This window comes from Engystomops pustulosus, chromosome 1, assembly GCF_040894005.1.
Source record: "Engystomops pustulosus chromosome 1, aEngPut4.maternal, whole genome shotgun sequence".
In the NCBI taxonomy this organism is placed as follows: domain Eukaryota; kingdom Metazoa; phylum Chordata; class Amphibia; order Anura; family Leptodactylidae; genus Engystomops; species Engystomops pustulosus.
This window is the reverse complement of record NC_092411.1, coordinates 227328088-227348540: the sequence shown is the minus strand read 5'-3', so window position 1 is coordinate 227348540 and position 20453 is coordinate 227328088. Positions and strand designations below refer to the sequence as shown.

At 39.4% G+C, this 20453-nt stretch overlaps 1 protein-coding gene across 1 annotated transcript in view; it reads right to left on the bottom strand.

The window, feature by feature from the left end:
• Positions 1 to 2389: 2389 nt before the first annotated feature.
• Positions 2390 to 20453, bottom strand: part of DDX60 (DExD/H-box helicase 60) — a 129619-nt gene continuing 111555 nt past the window's right edge. Inside the window, 6 exon segments of the mRNA XM_072120049.1 lie at positions 2390 to 3021; positions 7321 to 7383; positions 11742 to 11893; positions 12199 to 12341; positions 14370 to 14517; positions 14690 to 14811. Coding sequence (XP_071976150.1) covers positions 2916 to 3021; positions 7321 to 7383; positions 11742 to 11893; positions 12199 to 12341; positions 14370 to 14517; positions 14690 to 14811 — 734 coding nt within the window. The 3' untranslated portion in view covers positions 2390 to 2915.

The following is a 20453-nucleotide window of genomic DNA, read 5'->3' as shown; positions in this document are numbered from 1 at the left end:
TCTTCTCCATCATGGAGGACTAATCTAAACCAAATTACCAGTAGGTCTAATTTCCAGTTTTTATACATTTCTTGTGCACAATATATCCTTTCTCTTGGCAGTTTTATTAGAACATACATAGCAGTGTATACATGTGACCATTTAAAATACTGTGCAACCTGTGGGTCTATCTGAGGGACAGTTCACTACTTCTTTAGGTTATTGTGGATAGACTTGCACCTGTTATGTGTGCTCAACCACACCTGGTTTTGGCTCACAATAACAACCTAATGGATTTGTGAACTGGCCCTTAGGAAATAGCTGTCATTTACTATCCATGCACAAACATTTCTTTGATTGTGGAGTTTCTATGGGGAGGACATGACATTGGTTAAGAAAACAGCACATCAAAAAGTTCATGTACCAGCTTTAACTCCTTTCAGACCGCCCGCTGACTTTAGACGTCATTGGACACAGGAGATGCAGTTTATTACTGCTTCTCCATTCTCCACTCCTCACAGCATCAAGCTAAAGTAGCGAAATGCATAGAGGAGCAGAGCCGGGGCTTCCGCCAGCTCTATAGGCTCGGTGGTCATGTGGCTGCTGAGTCTACAGGGGTTAACCAGAGCTGCTGAGTCTGATCAGTTCTGATCAACATTGGCCATAACAGTGGGTAGTTTACACCTGTTATTGGGGATTTTATAGATGCCCCAGTAACCGGGAAAACTTATTAAAGAAAAAAAAGGTGAGAATAGTTCCCAGTCTTTTATGACCTCATAGGACACACACACAGAAAAAAATGAATACATATTCAGAAAAATACATTTACATTTCCCAATATAATAAAAAAAACTACAAAAATATCGCCAGAGTTGCCACGTTTGCCAAAACTACAGAAACAAAGAGGGAATTCATTAATGATGTTCATTATGAGTTACATTACAAAAAAGCCTTTTACCCCACTTTTAACCCCACGTGAAACTAAAAATGGGGGAAATTTTTTTTTAAGTAGGCTTATTTGTCCCAAAAAAGAAGCAAAAAAATTTAAAATAGTACACAAAAAACAAGTTATGGCCCTTAAACTGCCATGTACAAAAAATTGCTAAAAATGCCCAGTCATTAAAGCTTTTTTCAGGCCGCGTCACTAAGGGATTAAACACTTTTTGAACTGTACAATAACAATTTTGTAAATGGGTTGTTTAAGGGTTCAAACTGTGAGCACCCTACTTGTTTGTTACATGGTTTTCTCTTTGGAGCCACCCTTTTGACCCTAATGAACTTTTTATTAAGACTGTTATAACTGTCCATAACTATAGGAGAACTGAGTAGGTCCAAAATTTTTCCCCATAAAGCTCTCTACCTCATAATCAAACAAAAAGGCCTTTCATAATGTGGACTACAAAAGTTGTTTTCTTTTATTCCTCCAAAACACTCAGGATTTCCTAAATGTCAAACACCTAGTAATCTAGTAGTATAAAAGTGATCCACCAGATCAGTTTCCACCTGACGGTCTTAAGGGGCCTTTGACCTCTATTTCAGATCTCTTGGGAAACAACCAAGACTTTTTTTTTTTTTTTGAAAAGTACTACAAGATGGATGTCTTGCCCAACTCAGATGTCTCATTTGGTTGCAAAGGCCTATATCTGCAGCTGTCCCATCCTAATAATGTTTGACAATCTTCATATCCTGAAAATTCTTGAGATAAACTTCTGGGTTTAAAATGGATTAGGTACTGCAGACAATAATACTATTAATATTACTGCTGTGTCTTTTCAAAATTGTCTGCTGTCGGCATACTTGTGTTTTCTTGCGTATCTCAGTCTTATATACAGAAGAACATGTGCTTCTTTTTAGAGTGCATTCACACTGCCGTCTGCGGGGACGTAAATGCGGCCGCATATACATCTCCATGGACGGCAATGGCGGTACGGTGCCACATGCCGCATGCTCTATCTTTTCCCTGGTGTGCGGCCGTGCGGCACTGTTTCCTATGAAGGGAGAAGGGGCCACGTCCTCCCCAGCACACGGCGGTATGCCCGCACGGCGAGTATACCGCGTGTGATTGCAGCCTTAGTGGTGTGAGTCTGTGCATTTTTAGGCCCATTGTATGGATCAGTGTACTTTTGATTTGCATCTAAAATTTGTGCAAGTATGTAGGGTGAGGAACCTGGGGAAAAAAAATCTGCCTTGAAAAGATACATTGAGAACATTGCAAAAGACAACACACACAAACCAACAAACTACGCCATGGCGTATGCACAAAAAAAATGTGCAAAAAGGGAAGGAAAAAAGCCAGTGAAAATAAAGATACAATGTGCCCTACAACAATAATGCTGCAAGAATAATCATGTTTTGTTTGCACTGTACTAAATAAATAGGGAATTTGATACAAGACAAATACACTATGATCTAATAACAATAATCACTTTTATTACAAACATTTAAAAATGCACAATGACATTCTGATTTTGACTAATAGAGAATAAAACAGTAATGATTGAAACTTCAGTTTTTTTAAATAATTACCAAGCTGCCCTTTACTCAACAGCTACTTTTGAGGTTTTCTTAAAGTTTTAACTTTGAGACTGTAAGATTACAAATATTTTTGTTACATTGCTTAATTTTATTCAATTTACAGAACTTTACCATTCTATGGGTACATGCATACAAACTTTTTCGCCTGTGTGGAATCAGAACACGTTCATGTGCAGGCAGCCTTATAAAGTGGAATAGAACTACGTAAAATGAGTCCTCGGCTATATTTCCATTTTCAGAACACAGATTAAATGTAAACGCATGGACGGATCCATATGGACTTCATTTCTGTTATGGTCAGTTTCCTATGGCGAACTATAGAAGCATTTTATGCTATTTCATCAATGATAGAGCAATTCTCTAATGTAGGCTCCTGATGTGGAATGTAATCTTAAAAGTTGCTATACTGTTTGCCACACAGCATGTAGTTTTTCATGATACGTCAATCTCAGCTGTTCAAAGGCCAACGCAACTGGGTCGGTATCACACAATTCTTTCAAAGAAACGCTGATGGGGGAGAAAAAAAACAATTCAATGGTTATTAAAATTATTTCATTTTCCTTAATAGAATAAAACAAAAAGATTAAAAAACAAAGCAATTTGAAGGAGTTCTCTTAGAGAGAGAGAGAGAGAGAAAAAAAAAAAAAAAAACTCGGTCCCTCGTAGTGCCCGGCCCTGTTTGCTTACAAGGGCACGGAGGCTGCATTCAGACCAGCTTCCAGTCGGCCAGGCATGTTCACCCATGACCATATCCAAGAGCTTGATACAGTGCTGGTATAGGGAATTGGTGGGTTTGGCCAGGCACTCTGCCGGCATGAAGTGCGTCTGAGTGCAGCTTCTGTGTCCCTCGGAGCACAGCATGGAGAGACCATGGCAGGGACATCAGGAGGGATTGAGGAGGTAAGTACATGTTAATTATTTTTTTATAATTATCTTTTGGAAAACCCCTTTAAGGATGAGAAAGGATATTTACATCAAGTATTATAATTAGAAACCCAGCAAAGATTTCTCAAACAAAACTATTAACAATGTAACATGTGGAAAAGATATAAGTAGGCAGGCGCTACTTGTTTGAGTTGCATTATTATTGGTGTAGTTACAAACAATGCATTTCAGCTTCATATTGCAGCCTTTCCAGGTTGACGTAAATTGATTTTTTATAAAGCAAGGCAGAAACACATTGTTTTATTATATCCCAATTATAATAAAACTACTGCTTATTACCCCCCCCCACACACCTATAAAATATATATATTTGTATACTTGCATGTTTATACACCCTTACACACATACACCCATTTATACGAATGCGCGTACTCATTTATGCACTGATATATCTTAGTATCATAGTTTATACAGTTGAAAAAAGACACATGTCCATCAAGTTCTGACAAGGAAGGGAAGGGTTAGGGCAGTGATGGCACACTTTTTAGACCCTGAGTTCCAAACTACAAACAAAACCAACTTATTTTTTTGCAAAATGCCAATGCAACTATTTAGGTTAGTAACTTATCACTCCCTGCTGTGTCACAGGTTTAAATCGTATAGGCACCTGAGGACACCAATAAAGTAGAAAGAAAGAGAAGTTTGTATTATCAATGTAGTTCCAGGGTCTTGGGCTGCCTGGGACTGCAAGAGGCTTTGAGTCTTGTTTAGCAAACTCTGAGATGGGTTGAAGGCGCGGATGTCCATAGAGAGGGCTCTGAGTGTTACCTCTGGCACCCGTGCCATAGGTTCACCACCACTGGGTTAGGGGAAACAGTTCTATATAACATAACCATCAATGTTATTTAAATGTAAAAAGGCATCTAGGCCCTTCTTGAAGCTTTCTGCTGTCCCTGCTGTGACCAGCACCTGAGGCAGGCTATTCCACAGATTGACAGTTCTCATAGTAAAAAAAAAAAAAGCCCTGTCACCTCTGGTGATTAAACCTTGTTTTCTTCAGACGGAGACCGTGCCCCCTCGTCTCTTTATTTAATCTGGAACAACTTTCCACTATATTTTTTGTATGGACCATTTGTATATTTATATAAATTAATCATGCCCCCTCGTAGTCGTCTCTTTTCCAGACTTAATAAATCTAGTTGTTTTAATCTTTCCTCATAAGAGACCCTCTATAACACTTTTCATTTTTGTGGCTCTACGTTCCACCCTCTCTAGCTCCAGGGCATCCTTTTTATGGACCGGAGCCCAGAACTGAACAGCATATTCTAGGTGAGGCCGAACCAGTGCCTTGTATAGTGGTAATATTACATCCCTATCACAAGAGTCCATACTACTTTTGATACATGACAAGATCTTGCTGGCTTTAGAGGAAGCTGATTTATTTCATGCTGTTATTTAATTTATGATCTACTAGTACCCCCAGGTCATTCTCACCAAGGGACTCTCTCAGATTTACTCCCCCAAGGACATATGTTGCCTGTGGATTATAAGCCTCCGGGTGCATAACCTTACATTTATCCACATTGAACCTCATTTGCCAAGTAGATGACCAAACACTCAGTTTGTCCAAGTCACCCTGCAGCCAATGAACATCCTCCATAGACTGTATTACACTACACAGCTTGGTGTCATCTGCAAAAATAGACATGGCGCTATTAATTCCTACCTCTATATCATTAATAAATATATTAAATAGTAGTGGGCCAAGCACAGAACCCTGGGTACACCACTTATAACTGGTGACCATTCTGAGTAGGAATCATTGACCACAACTCTCGGGATTGGATTCTTCACCCAGTTCTCAATCCAATTGCAAATGATTCCTGCCAAACCAATAGCCCTAATTTAACCCATCAGGTGTCTATGAGGGACAGTGTCAAATGCCTTTGCAAAGTCCAAGAATACAATATCCACAGCAGCTCCTCCGTCCAGGGATCTGCTCACTTCTTCATAGAAGCAGATCAGGTTAGTCTGACACCTTCTATCCTTAGTAAACCCATGCTGGCTGTCACTTATACATTTATACACTTACACAGGTCTGATAACCACATGTGGGAAGTACACAGCATTAATTATAGATGTGAGCATAATATGTATATATTGGTGCACATACTCCATTCTTCCGTGTGTCAGGTTGGATGGCGGGGCTCCCTGACACTGCGGGCCCCATAGCAGCTGCTCTGACTTCTTCTGCTGTAGTTACGCTCCTAAGTAAGTGTCCTTGGTTTATCATGCTTGTTTTTTATGGTAGATTTCCTTTTAATTGTCTTGGAAATTAGAAAATAAACCGCCATGTCTTATCTTTATTTTTTTATAAATTGCCAGATTCTTACCAAATCTACAAGTCAATGAGAAGGTTTTCTTATCTCTCTGGTTAAGGCTTTAAATGCTGGTTGTAGTTATGACCAGGGCTCAAATCATATTTAGAATCTTTGTTTAACACCTTTCCTCACCTGGACGTAATAGTATGTCCTTACGGGAAGGTACTTGGTATTATATTCAGCTTCTGGCACCAGAAGCAGAGCTGGCACCAGAAGCAGCAGGTGTCAGTTTTTATCACAGCTTTTATCGCAGCATGTAATGGTCTTAGGGATCGGACCCCCATGCGATTAACGGGTGATCCGAACCTCTTAAAGCAGCCCCAAGGCCTGCCAACTGCCCCGAGGGACAGTATTGTAGTGGAGTGTCGCTAGTTAAAGTCCAAGTTTGTATAAAGTAAAATTAGTAATGAATAAGTTTAATAAACAAGTTTAAAACAAAAAATAAATAAAAGCCCCTAAAATTATACATTCCCATACAAACATTTGTGATTGTGGTGACCCATAGAATAAAAATAACATATTATTTTTATGGTATAGTGAAAGGCCCAAAAAATAAAAAAAGCTGAAAAATTTTACCAAAAATTGATGATTAAGTTAATAAGATTTCATCAATTAGCTATAGATGCCCCAAGATTATGAACCAGAAAAATGCATTTCATCCAGCAAATAAATTAGCTCTTATATATCCACATTAAAAAAAGAAATAATTATAGCCTGTACAATGTGACAATGTAGAAGGCGCCTCCTTCCGATCTATGTGCGGCCATGTGCCTATACAGCAGTTTACCACCACATATAGGGTATTGGCATATTTGGGAGAAATTGGGTCTCAAACTTTGTGGAGCCTTTTGTCATTTAATCCATTGCGAATGTTTCATTTTCTGGAATTTATTGCCAAAAAGTATTACAATTTGTTGACTGCACCCCATTTTATTTTAATCCCCATAAAACACCTAAATGGTTTACAAACTTATTAAATGTGCTTTTTAAAATGTTGAGAGGTATAGTTTCCATAATGGGGTAATTTACAAGTCTTGCTATTATTTAGGCCTCTCACAGTCAATTGAAAGATGAGCAGGTCCTTCTAAATACAGGTTTTGGGGATTTTCCAAATTTAGTGAAAAATTTTACCCAAATTGTAAACCTCATAACATTGTAGTAAAATATGTGGATTCTTAAAAAAACATGCCAGCATAGGGAAATGTAAGTGCTATGAAATTTAGGTGCTATGACTATCTGCTTAAAAAGTAGAGACTTTAGAGCTTTGAATATCTTTAGTTATGAAAAAAAATTTTTTTGAAAGATTCTCCATTTTCAAATTTTCAACTAATTTGAAGTACAATGTGTCACGAGAAAACAATCTCAAAATCCACTGGATATGTCAAAGCGTTCCAAAGTTATAACCACTTATAGTGACACAGGGCAGATTTGAAAAATGGGGCTGTGTCCAAAGAGCCAAAATAGGCTGAGTCCTGAAGGGGTTAAAGCTACAGTAGGTACAATACCAGGGATACAGCACTAGAACAGAAAGAATGCTTACCTTAAAGAAGCTATGGTAAGGTAGAAGTCCCTCAGTGAATAAAAGGCGGCTCCTGAATTAAACCTTTAAGTGAAATATAAAACGGGTTTAGTAGCTATTCACATATTAAACATTTTTGACACATTTACATGTCCTTTATTACTTGTTTGCATGGCTGATGAACATGAATTTACAGGTGATTTTATGTTTTTCTTTTTTGATTTTGACTTATTTTATTTTTTACAAACATTTTTTTGTTGTTTGTCCAACTTTTGGCAGCCTGTTTTAATTACTTTATTTTTTGTTCAATTGCTCTTGATGCATTGCAGATTCTGGATAGTTTTGCTATGATTATAGAAAAACTAAACAAAAAATGTCTGTGATCCATTAGGGATGTGAACACATTATAAAGCTTTAAATCAACTGTGTCTTGGGATGAAAAATATTTTTTTATTCTATTAAAAGGCTTAGATTAAATTCACAAAAGTTCAATGAACTTGCGTAAAATATTTTCACAAAATGAACTTTGGGAGGAAATAAGGAAGTGGGCCAGTAACCTGCACATAGAAGAGAATATTCTCATCACTATTTTGTGTTGGAATTTGAAAGTCAAAATCATAATCTTTTTATAGTTTTTCTATTGGTCTTGGCTTACAAATACTTCAGGAAAACAATATTCAAAACACTGCCATGTGAAAGGGCTGTCCTAGGTCACCTGGGGATTTGCTTAAAGGACATCTACCACCAGGATGAAAGACTGTATGCAAATGAGCCCGAGGGGCTCCCGCCTCCATTAATGCCCATGAAACTTGGAGCCCCCTGGGCTCATTTACACACAGACCTTGATCCTGGTGGTAGATGCCCTTTAAATGACAAGGGTCAGTGAAACCGCTCACATGATTATTCATGACAAAATTGTTATTCAGTCACTGTTTTCATTAAGTTACACTTGTAATGAATTACTGGCATGAGGTGTTAATTTGAGTGCATCTCGACTGCACTGTTTATTTTAACCCTAAGGCTATATTCACACTGCCGTTGCCCGCCCGTACCGTAGCGGGCAACGTCAGTGTACGGGGAGAGGAGGAGGAGGTGAGCGCAGCTCACCCCCGCTCCTCTCCATAGCAACCTATGGCGCACGGCGCCGTATTACGGGAAAAGATAGGACAGGTCCTATCTTTTTCCCGGGTATGGAACGGTACGGTGCCGCACGTGTGCTGCACCGTACCGCTCCCGTAGGGTGCCGTGCGCCCATAGAAGTGTATGGGGGACGTATATCGGCCGTATATACGTCGGCCGTATATACGTCCCCCATACGTTAGTGTGAATGTAGCCTTACGCTTACATATTACAGGCAAACATGACACTGTTTGACTAAGGAACCTATTGTTAAACCATTTTTAAACATGTGTTTGAAAGTGCCTGTGCACCCAAAACCCAACACATTTAACTTTATTGCCATAAGCAAAATACAGGCAAAGGGGTATTCCCATGAAGATAAGATTCTTAAATGTACTCAGGATAACAAAATAACACAGTCTCAAATTCAATGTTATTAACAAGAATACAGCATTTTACTGATATTCCAACCAGTCTCTATCAGTTCTGGTATATACAATTTCGGTTGCCCTGGATCCAACCCTGAATCTTTATACAGTATCTTATATCTCTTTTTCTGTGTTGCATACTAGTAGAATGTTCTGAAGCTAAATAAAAGTGTAGCTAACCCCTTATAATCTAAGCACATTGTCCGCACACAGCACAGAAGAATCACAAAGTGTCTGCTTAGTGATGGTCAGTGTAAAATCCCAGAGTCTGAGTTATTGGTGCTAAAACAGCAAAAATAGTAAAATTGTAAAGTAAAGGGGGATAAAAATTGTAAAGTAAAGGGCAAACTAAGATTGTTTTGCATCAAAATTGTTACTCTGACCTCCACTGTACAAGGGGTTGTAGGAAATGACTGCACTGTGTAGCTTTAACCGCACAGACGGATTAACCCCATGCCCCCCTCCCAAAAAAATTATTTACTGGAATATTTATTATTTATATTTCACATGGACAGGGTGAAGACATTTTTTAAATTCAAATGAATCTTAAACATGGGAGAGCTGTACATTCTTTCCAAAATTAGGAAAGAAAGATGTTGACGGCACATACACACATAATACAATAATCTATTGGCGTAGGCTACATTAATAAATTGAACTTGAGGTTCTAAGGTACATCAAATTGCATAAGCCCACTAACCACAGTGACCTTGTTCTAGTGGGTCCCATACGCTACTGGGTGCATCCCCCTGTATCTATACAGGCAGGATAAGCTCCCATGGCTATGGGCCCCGGGGCCGGACAGGCACCACACCACAGAAAAAATGGACACCATATTGTATGAACAGGTCTGGAATACTCAACATTCCATGTGATCTCAAAAATTAGTGGGTGACCACTTTGTCTCCTGTAAATTGAAAACCATTGTTTTATTCTTTCCAAATGTTGGTATAAACATTCTTCTATGATATTTTTGTTTAAAAATTACAACTGTGCTTAACGAATGATACCTTAATTGGCAGAAACATAATATTTGCTCGAAGCTTTTAAGGTACAAAGGGCCTCTTCATCAGGTAAGGTTACAAATGAATCGCTGAGAAAAAAATCAATATCTATATATGACCACTCTTTGACCATAGCCTCGACATCATCATTATGTTATCTAGAGCTCTTATCTATCATCTAGCATCATTTTTCATCATCATTTAATCCAGCTTCCTGATACATTTCCACTTAAGTCCGTTTTTAACACCCCATTTTACCATTTACATGTACGTCCACCCCACAATCCACTCAACTACACAATCTCATACCATCTTTGCTCCACGATCGTACAATACACACAATGTGCATGCGCCTGTATCAACTACTACACTCGCGACACTTTCCCCAACTTCCTGGGCTCAGCTGGCATCACTACACATAAAGCAGAACAGTTTGGCGCGTGGCCATATCACAGGCACGCTGAACACGATCAGCTACAGCTATGAGTTTTCTCATCCCACCAATCTCCTACCCAGTGTTATATTCATACTTTTCCTCCCTTCTGCTCCACAGACACCCAATATTAATTTATGCTCAACCCACCCTACCCACATACTGACTTATACTGACATATACTGGCCCACTCCATAAAAGCTCTTCTTCCAGCAGCTTTATATACCTGTCCATTGCTAATATATTATCCATGTATAAAATTTTGCTGCACACATCAGGGTTTAGAACAGGAGCTCTGGAAAGGGTCCCAACCCCCTTTTATATAACATAAACCAAACAAAAAAGGCCATACAGTAATACATCTGTGTACCAGATAAGCCAAAAGAAAACCTCTTGAGAATCAGAGACTACCAAAAAACGAAGAAAAGCAGAAATAAAAACCAAGGCTTCAACAAAGATACAAGAAGTGTTAATCCTTATTAATTACATTGATAATAAGACAAAATAATAAGGCACTTATAGATATACAGTAATGTGACCCAACACTGTAGTGTAAGAGAAAAAAAAATGGCAAAGTGAAATTATTAAATGGCTTACACAAAAGCCATAATAAAAGCCAGAGTCACAAAAGCAAAAAACACAACCAGTGATGAGAGTATGAACACCAGTAAGGCGAACATAAGGCTAATGTGACATACAAAAGGACAGTCTATTACCTGGCGTGCACCCCAACGTGCGTTTCAACCGCAGCAGGCCTTTGTTGAAGCCTTGGTTTTCATTTCCGCTTTTCTTCATTTTTTGGTAGCCCCTTTTATATTAATTATTTGATATTTACAATTAAATTTACAACTAGTATTTATTATCAATTTTCAGAGAATAAATATATATGTGTGAATTTATATGTATATGTGTGTGTGTGTTATATGAGAGAGTGTGTAAATGATATACATACAATATATATATTTGCATACTCTATCACTTTTACTTAGGTCATTTTTTCTATTTTATTTTGTTTTTAGATTTCTACCTGTACAGTTGCTATTTTTATTTGCCTGATGATGATGCCGATTTGGCGTTGAAAAGCATTGCTCAGTCTATCAAATAAATTACCATGTTTTAAACTAATCCAGGGCTTGCACATCATTAAACAACCCCGTTTTTTCCCATTGCTTGTTCACATTTCCACTGGGTATACTGTACCTCAGTTTGGAGTTAGACACAAAAGCTAACCGAACCCTCCTTTTCCCTTTATCATTTGTTTTATTCACTAAGTGCTAATACTTAAGCACACACTCATTAGCCTCTCTATACACTTTTTTCTTAGTATTTTTATGGCTTATATTTGTTAACTTTTTGTTATATAATACAAAAATATTCTCAAAACGTGAAAAAAGTGTAGCTACACTTCTGCTATCTTATGTAAGCATTCAAACAAATCTGTAACCCACTGTAACGTACCGATTGTCCTTTGCAATGGCATTCAGAGAGCCATGTTTGAAGAAATCCAAAGCATAGGCATTAAGGTATCTTTTTCTGCCAAAGAGATCAGTTTTCTTATAGGCTAACAGTGGGATGTGCATCTCAGGGATGTTAGCTGTCTGCATCATGAGCTGTTGGAATATCATAAGTATTATTTAAACTTTTTTAACATAAAATTTCCTTATTCAACTAAAAATAACCCAGTGAACTCAAGATGTTTTTTCTTTCAAACAAGCCCACTCCTAGAACTCCTGAACTGCTTCACTCCATCATAGACCAAGGGGTTCAATGAGCTGTATAATCTCATATACAGGAAGCCCCACCTAGTGGTAGCAATAGAATATCACAAATTCATTTATTATCTTCACCACAATCTCATAAAAGGGAACTTTATATACATACATTTTACTAGTGTGGTGCAAATTCTTTTACTTACACTACTCAGATTTTCCATACTCATTAAGTCATTATCTGTATTTCCAGAGAGACATGCAAAAGGGTTGATTCCACTTCTTCCTCTACAGCATGACATCAAATGATCCACCAATCCTGATTCCACACACTTTCTACCTGAAAAGTCTAAATATAGACAGTGCATTAAAATGAAACGCTCAAGCAAACGCTAAAGGTGTTTCCAGTACATCCAGAATGCTACATACCGTATTTTTCGGATTATAAGGAGCACAAAAAATCCTTTGATTTTCTCAGAAATCAAAGGTGCGCCTTATAGTCCAGTGCGCCTTATATATGAACCGTACTTACAGACAACATGCCTTGAACTGTGCACAGGTCTGCCACCTGCTGGTCATTCATCCTTCTAATCAGGTGCGCCTTATAATCCAGTGCGCCTTATGTATGAACCTAGACATTTTAGCAGGCATTTATTGATGGTGCGCTTTATAATCCGGTGCGCCTTGTAGTCCGAAAAATATGGTAATTGGAGTGTAGTGTTACCTGATCAGTTTGTCCAAGCACCAGCAGCCTGGTGCCAGCTCCTGCTACTTGCATTCAGGTTTTGTAGTTGAGATGATGTTTAAGGTCAGGCCACTACTTTAACCAACTACTGGCATCACTTGGGGCCTTTGCACACCTGGCATAACACCGAATGACCTCCGTGGAGGCAGTTACATACTTTGTGTGTTCATTTAATCTTTTAGTGTTCATATAGCAACGGCTATTGCTGAAGCTTCCAAAGGGGAGGGACGGACAGGGGGCTTATTAAGAGATGTATTCCTGTGCTATGAGAAACATGGCAGCTTTCTGTTGCAGATACTTTGAAGTTTATTTTGTATACTAGTTTTACAGTTATGTCAACATAGGCATAGGCTTGCTTTTTTTTAGAATAAGCTGCATTTTTCAAAGGGCTCTGTTTTTATCATAATAAGGCTGAGTTCACATCATGTTATTTCCCATACGATGTAAGGACAAGTCCAGAGGGGGTGATTTCGATGTGTCCTTACAACGTATGGCAGAGACAAATCCCACTGTATGCTTATAAAATGGGATACCTCGCCTGGGGATCGCCCTGAAAGGGGGGGGGGGGAGGAGTGTACATCATCAGCACCCGGCAATTGGCTGTTACCGACGTCCGGGGGGTGTTTCCCCAGTGAGGTCACTGTCTGAATATGACCAGTGACATCACCCGGTCCCTCCTGCTCAGGCGAGACTGGGGGGGAAGGATGCAGTGTGTTGCATTCGCTCCCATAGCCTCCTATTACCTCCGCTGATGTCACTTAACAGGAGGAAGCAGGATGGAAAAACCTAGTATGCTATGTCTTACCCTCCTGCCTTTTTCGGTGGATCCAACATATGGATCACCACTATATGTCAATGTATAGGCTCAGTGTATCCGTCGGGAGCTTTCCCAACATATACTCTGAGTGTATACATAAAACAACATAACATTTACAACATTTATTAACTCTTTATTGGGCAGAGAATAAAACAAAATGACAATTCTGCCACCTTTTTTAATTAAAATTTTTGTGCCAGTCACCATACAATGTAATTAGCATGCTAACAATTATTTGAGGGCCCATGTGATTGTAAAGATACAAGATATGTTTATGTTTTCTTACATCTTACAACTTTTATATAAAAACACCTTTTTTGAGAAAATCATTTGTCTTTATATTGCCCTATATTTTATTTTATTTTTCATAAAAAGAGTGGTTTTATGGCTAGTTTTATGTAGCTTGAGATTTCGTTTTGTGAGGAATAATTTTGGTTACATCTGACTTTTTGATAGCTTTTTATTTCAATGATTTGGGAGGCACAGAAATGTGTTTTGATGTTTTCTTATGGCAGACCATTATTAGGCCACCCACTGCCATGGCAACTTCCCAGCATCCAGGGAGCCTCCTTCCTTCATTGGTTGCAACAGTTAAAGGGTTAAAGTCCACTAACTGGAGCTTTTCCCCTTCAGGGCAGATGAAGCAGGAGCAAGGCTGTGTGTACACATGATCACCAGGATGAGTATGGCCTGAAACCCCTTATTAGAAAGGACATCCACATCCTGGGTCATTAAAGGGTTAAAACACCTCAAACAACTGTACAAACTGTAGAAGAGAAGTAAAGTTTTCAGCAGATATTTCAGATAATACTTACTGATATTTGAAAGTGGTAGCTGATATTCCTTCTCCAGATCCGCTAGTTTTGAGCCTGCAAGAATACACTGTCCAAACACAGTTGCAACCTTCCAGTTGTGTTCCTTGACAGCAGCAATAAAATCATCTGGAAGGTTATCAAGAAAAACCTGTAGCAAAAATAAAGGTCAGATATTAAAACATACTGGATAAGTAAAAGCAATTCAGCCTACTGTATGAGCTCCAAATCTTATACAGGGACATAAGAAGGTGCCATACTCTTTTTGTATTTACTGAAAGTGGGTGGCCCTTTAGCTGCAAACATTTGGAACTCTTGTTTACCTTTGACTGAAAAAATGTTTCTTCACCCGGGGAAATGGTTGGTGGTAAGTAGTGTCTCCCAAATAGGTTTGCTAATATCAGCACAAGGGTTTCCATTACCGAGTCTGGAAATTTATTAGGATCTATGCAACAAATAACAAAAGCTATGAGAGTTATCCCATATGCCCCTTCAACAAAGATTTTCCCATCACTAGGATAGTTACACAACACAACAGTCACATGCAGCAGAAGGTTTAGAAGTCTTACCTAGCTAGTAAGTTCCAAAAACTGGGCTATAAAATAATGACCTTGTGGAACCATGTACCTAAATTGCAACGGGCACCCTGCTACACATCTTAAATTTTCAAAAACTGCAGGAATTTTAGAGAGTATATGAGGAGCTCTGTCTGGGATAATGGTGAATGTGCCAGTTCTACAATATGCAATGAGAACTTATAGGAAGACCATAAAAAGACAACTAGTTAATGCTGCAATCCTGTGTCCCAGGCCTAGGGAATTCACATCCACATCTTGCTGACCTAATGGGTTAGAAGGATAAAGAAGGCCAAAAATGGAGGACCTCATCACAGGACCTGTCATCAGGTCTCTGTCAATAATTCTGTCACCACTACCTGTTGGAGCAGCTCACAAAGATTCTATCCCTGCGTTTATCTAGTCAATTCATACATTAATCATTGTAAAGTCATTTTTTCTTTATTATGTAAATGTGGTTGGTCCCATGGAGAGAGAAAGTGATGTCACCCCTGTTGCCCCTCCCCTCTCCTCCCCCTGCTCATGTCTGTGTGTAATGTATAGTAAAGTAATTTCTAGTGCTTGTGTGAGAGACACAGACATCAGCTACACAAGTACCTGACATGCTCTCTCCTCCCGTTCACATGGCTGTATCCTGGAGCAGTTGTATCCCTTGTACACACACAGCCTGCAGGGGGCACCACCACCACCAGGAAGCACATAGACGAGCCAGCTACAGGAGTGTCACATCCTTATACAGGCTGTCAGTCATGTGTATAGGAGTATCTCATACACACACAGGCTGCAGAGGGCGCCAGCACCAGGAAGCACATGGAGGAGTCATTACACCATTATACATCACATCATTATACAGGCTGTCAGTCATGAGTGTAGGAGTATCTCATACACACAGCCTGCAGGGGCACGGCCGCAAACACCAGGAAGCACATAGACGAGCCAGCTACAGGAGTGTCACATCTTTATACAGGCTGTCAGTCATGTGTATAGGAGTATCTCATACACACAGGCTGCAGGGGGCACCAGCACCAGGAAGCACATGGAGGAGTCATTACACCATTATACCTCACAACATTATACAGGCTGTCAGTCATGTGTATAGGAGTATCTCATGCACACACAGGCTGCAGGGGACGTGGCCATCAGCACCAGGAACCACATGGAGGAGCCACTACACCATTATACCTCACATCATTACACAGGCTATCAGTCATGTGTACAGGAGTGTCTCATACACACACAGGCTTCAGGAAGCGTCAGTCAAGCAATGGGAGGGTGTGGCTCTGCCTCCCATTCATGTATAAGCTAGACTGCTGAATATGATTATGATTCATTGGACCTCTTATCAGGTCATTTGCATACAGATTTAGAACCTGACCATTTGAGCTTACAGGCATGTAGAGGGACAGCAGGGATAGGGCAATGCTTTCTAATGGCAGTTTATAAAAAACATATTTAGTTTTGGGGCTTGTCTGACAGGTTCTCTTTAACACTCATGGTGACTTTGTCTGAGTCTGGGGCCTGATTTTGTTGCAGAGTTTATAGGCATGAAAGGATCTTTTGTAGATTATATGTGCTTAGAAAGATGTGTTTACTTGGGTGGCAGTTTCCAGTTGTTTTACACCCCTCCCCCACCTTAATAACTAAGCCAATTTTTAAATTTTTCCTTGCCCATTTAACCCCTTAACGCTGAAGCCACTTTTCACCTTCCTGACACGGCCCATTTTTTCAAATCTGCCCTGTGTCACTATAGGTGGTTATAACTTTGAAACGCTTTAACATATCCAAGTGATTTTAAAATTGTTAGTTGAAAAATTTTCGTGGTATGTTTTGCATTTATTTATGAGAAAATCAGATATTTGGTGAAAATTTGGAAAAATTCTTGATTTTCGAACTTCAAAATGTTCTACTTTTTCCATACATAGTCATAACCGCAAAAATACTTAATAACTAACATTCACCGAATATCTTCTTTATGTGGACATGGTTTTTTATGCATCCTCTTATTTTTGTAGGATGTTATGGGACTTTGAACGTTAGGTGCAATTTTTCACATTTTCATAAAAAACGCAAAATCCTGCTATTGAGGGACCTGCTCAGGTTTCAAGTCACTTTGAGAGACCTAAATAAAAGTAAAACCCCATAAATTACCCCCTTATATAAGCTATACCCCTAAACGTACGTAAAACAACTTTTATGAAGTTTGTTAACCTTTTAATTGATTTACAGGGTTTAAAACAAAATCGGATGCAATTTTGAAAGGGACATTTTTTGGGCTAAATTAATGTGTTTTTCAAAAAATGTACAAATTTTCGGTGGATAAAATACCAAAACGCTCCACAAAATTTGATACCCTATCCCTCCCGCATATAACAATACCCCATATGTGGTGGTAACCTGCTGTATGGGCACACGCCAGGGCATCTAAGGGAAGCTGCGCCATTCAGAGCAGATTATGCATTGTCACTTTTTATTGGCTATACAATCTTTTTTTTGGGGGGCAATTTGGACATATGAGGGCTTATTTTTTGTGACATGAGATGCACTTTACAAATTCTTCATTTTATTGGGTCATTAGCTAATTGATGAGGTTTTATTAACTCTTGAATGTATGGGTGAAAAGAAAATTGTCAATTTTGGTTTACTTTCTTTTTGTATTTTTTGGGGGTCTTACACCGTACATTAAAAATACTATATTATCTTTATTCTACAGATCACTACGATTACGGCGATACCTAATTTATATAGTTTTTCATTTATTTTTACAATTTTACTGGATAAAACTAATCTAGAGGAAATCTCATTTGTTTTTGCATCGCCATCTTTTCGGAGACGTAACTTTAATATTTTTTGGTTGACAGAGCTAGTTTAGGGCTTATTTTTTACGTGTTGAGTTGTTCTTTTCAGTGGTACCATGTTGGCGCACATAACTTTTTTTGATCACTTTTTGGAACATTTTTGTGCAGAGATTTTATTAAACATGTACATTTTTGGCGTGTTTTTCGGGTTTTGTTTTTACAGCGTTCACCGAGTGGGTCCAATAATGTTTCTGAGTTGTTGTACGGATTGTTATGGACGCGACGATACCAAATATGTGGGGGGGTTTTTGGCGATTTTGTGTTTTTCTCACTTTATTGCATGTGTATAGGGAATATTTGTGTTTAGGGGACTTTAACATTATTTAATTAATTCTTTTTATTCAAAAATGTTTTTTAATTTACTTTTACAGGTTAGCTTGAACAAGTGATCCACTGATCGCTTGTTCAAGCTATTCTTCACATTACACAGTGTAATACAGATGTATTACACTGTGTAATGTAACATACTGAGCATGCTGCGCATGCTCAGTGTGTTACAGCCGGGTCCTGTCAGAAGGCACAGACCCGGCTACAGGAAGGAGATCGCGCAGCCCCGGGCACCGGCAGTCCCGGGGCTGCGATCGGAACAGCGGACCCCCCCGGTAAGCGCCGCGGGGGGTCCGATTCAATTTAAATTCCCCCTAACACGCCGCGGTCAGCGCGACCGCAGCGTGTTAGGGGTTAATTCCCGCGTTCGGTGAAATCTCCAATCGCGGGTGTTAGAGGCAGGTGTCGGCGATAATATATAGCTGACATCCGCAGCTTCTGGCCCTGGCTCCGTTCAGGAGCCGGGGCCAGAAGCATGACGTAATAGTACTGCATTTTGCGGGAACGCACCTCCCGCAATGCAGTACTATTACGTCAAATGTCGGGAAGGGGTTAAAAATGTTAACTTTTTAACCATAAATTTTGCCATATTAAAGTATTCTCATCTGGGCATTCACATTCAGTTTCATTAATCTGCCATATATAAACATTTTTTCAATTAGATGTTATTAGGGGTCCCTGAGGAAGCTACCACGAGGTAGCGATACGCGTGGGGCATCTATCCCCAGCACCCCGCTCTCATGGCCTGAGCATTAGGTATACAATTTTCTTATTTGTACATGGTCTTTTGCTGATCCTTGAATTGTGTGTCCATCTATTATTGTGTTTCACCCCTTTTTTGTCATTACTCTGCATCTGCATGGACTTGTCAAAGATTTGATTAGCTCACCATTTATAATATTCATTTTTGCACATGGTTGTATATTATATTGTAGCCAGTAGGGGGAGCTAGAGTTCTGGGAATAGTGCACATTATCATGTGTTTAGCACAATACTGAGGATGTCATTGATTTGTGACTTTGTTCACAATTTTTAAAGGTTTTTAAGCATGTTTTGTGGTGTATTCTTCTGTTAATAAAGATATTATTGGTTGATCTAATTTTTCATGCCTCTGTTCTTTTTGTGGCTTTTGAACCAATAAATAGCCTGGCATACTTCCCTCTGAATTTGTTCACACATCATTGTCAATGGCAGAAGTTGTTATAAATATGAAGAACATTAGGCACATGTTAAACTGGTTTACATGCACTTTAAAAACAATCAATATACATGACCCATTTGGAAGGGGAACACTTTCATTGTTGTAGTCTTTGTTCAGTGCTCCTCCCACTAATGTCAAGTCTGGCTTCATGGATCATGGGTAGTCTAATCTGGGTCGTCAGCTCTAATTTGCAATATGTCATTGTCATTGTTGAACCTCATTGGCAAAGGGTAGTCAACAGGTCTCATTAACGGAGACCTCCCTTAGGTTGCTACATTGAGCTTATTATGTGCCCGCCCACCAAGCTAATATCTATCCACATCTGCATAACAATTGCTTTGGGCGTCATTAACCATTTGGTGGTGCTGCCTATTGTCCCTCTGGAAAAATGTGAAAGCCCTTATATGCTCGTTTTGGGAAGTGCACATCGCTCACCCGTGCTGAGACAAACCAGCCAAAGTTAATCACATTAAAAACACTGATGTATTTTGAGATGCGGTTTTTCACATGTGTTTGCAATTTGTGTTAAAATGCAATGCAAACACATAATGGGGCACATTTACTTACGCGGTCCTGTCGCAATCCCAGATCCGGACTGTCCGACGAGGGTGAAGTCCGGCATGATTTACCATATCCTGCATGTGTCGCTTTCCCGCTGAGGTCCGCCGGAGTTCACCATCTTCTTCCCGGTGTATGTGAGTGCATGTCTTGCAACACAATTTGAATCCTAAATCACATGCTTAATTTGAATCAGTCGGGTTGTTCGACGGCCACGCCCCCCGATTCGTGTCGCATGAAAGTCGGCGCAATTGCGCCAAAATGTGATCGCGTGCGCCAAAAACCCCTGTTAGATGCGCCGCAAATCGGAAATAGTCGGGAAACCCGACGGAAATGTGGTCCGCGGACCGTTAGTAAATGTGCCCCAATGTGAACATAGCTTAAGACATGCACAAGGTGCAATTGAATTGTGTTTTAAAATGCATTTTAGGCACATCTGGAGAATCTCCTCCAGAACGCCGATATGTTTAGACCTAAACGCTTGTGTTCAGTAAGTAGTAACGTGTTTTGTTGCTACTTATCCAACTCAAACATTTAAGTGTAAATACATATGCATTCAGGGAGAAGATTC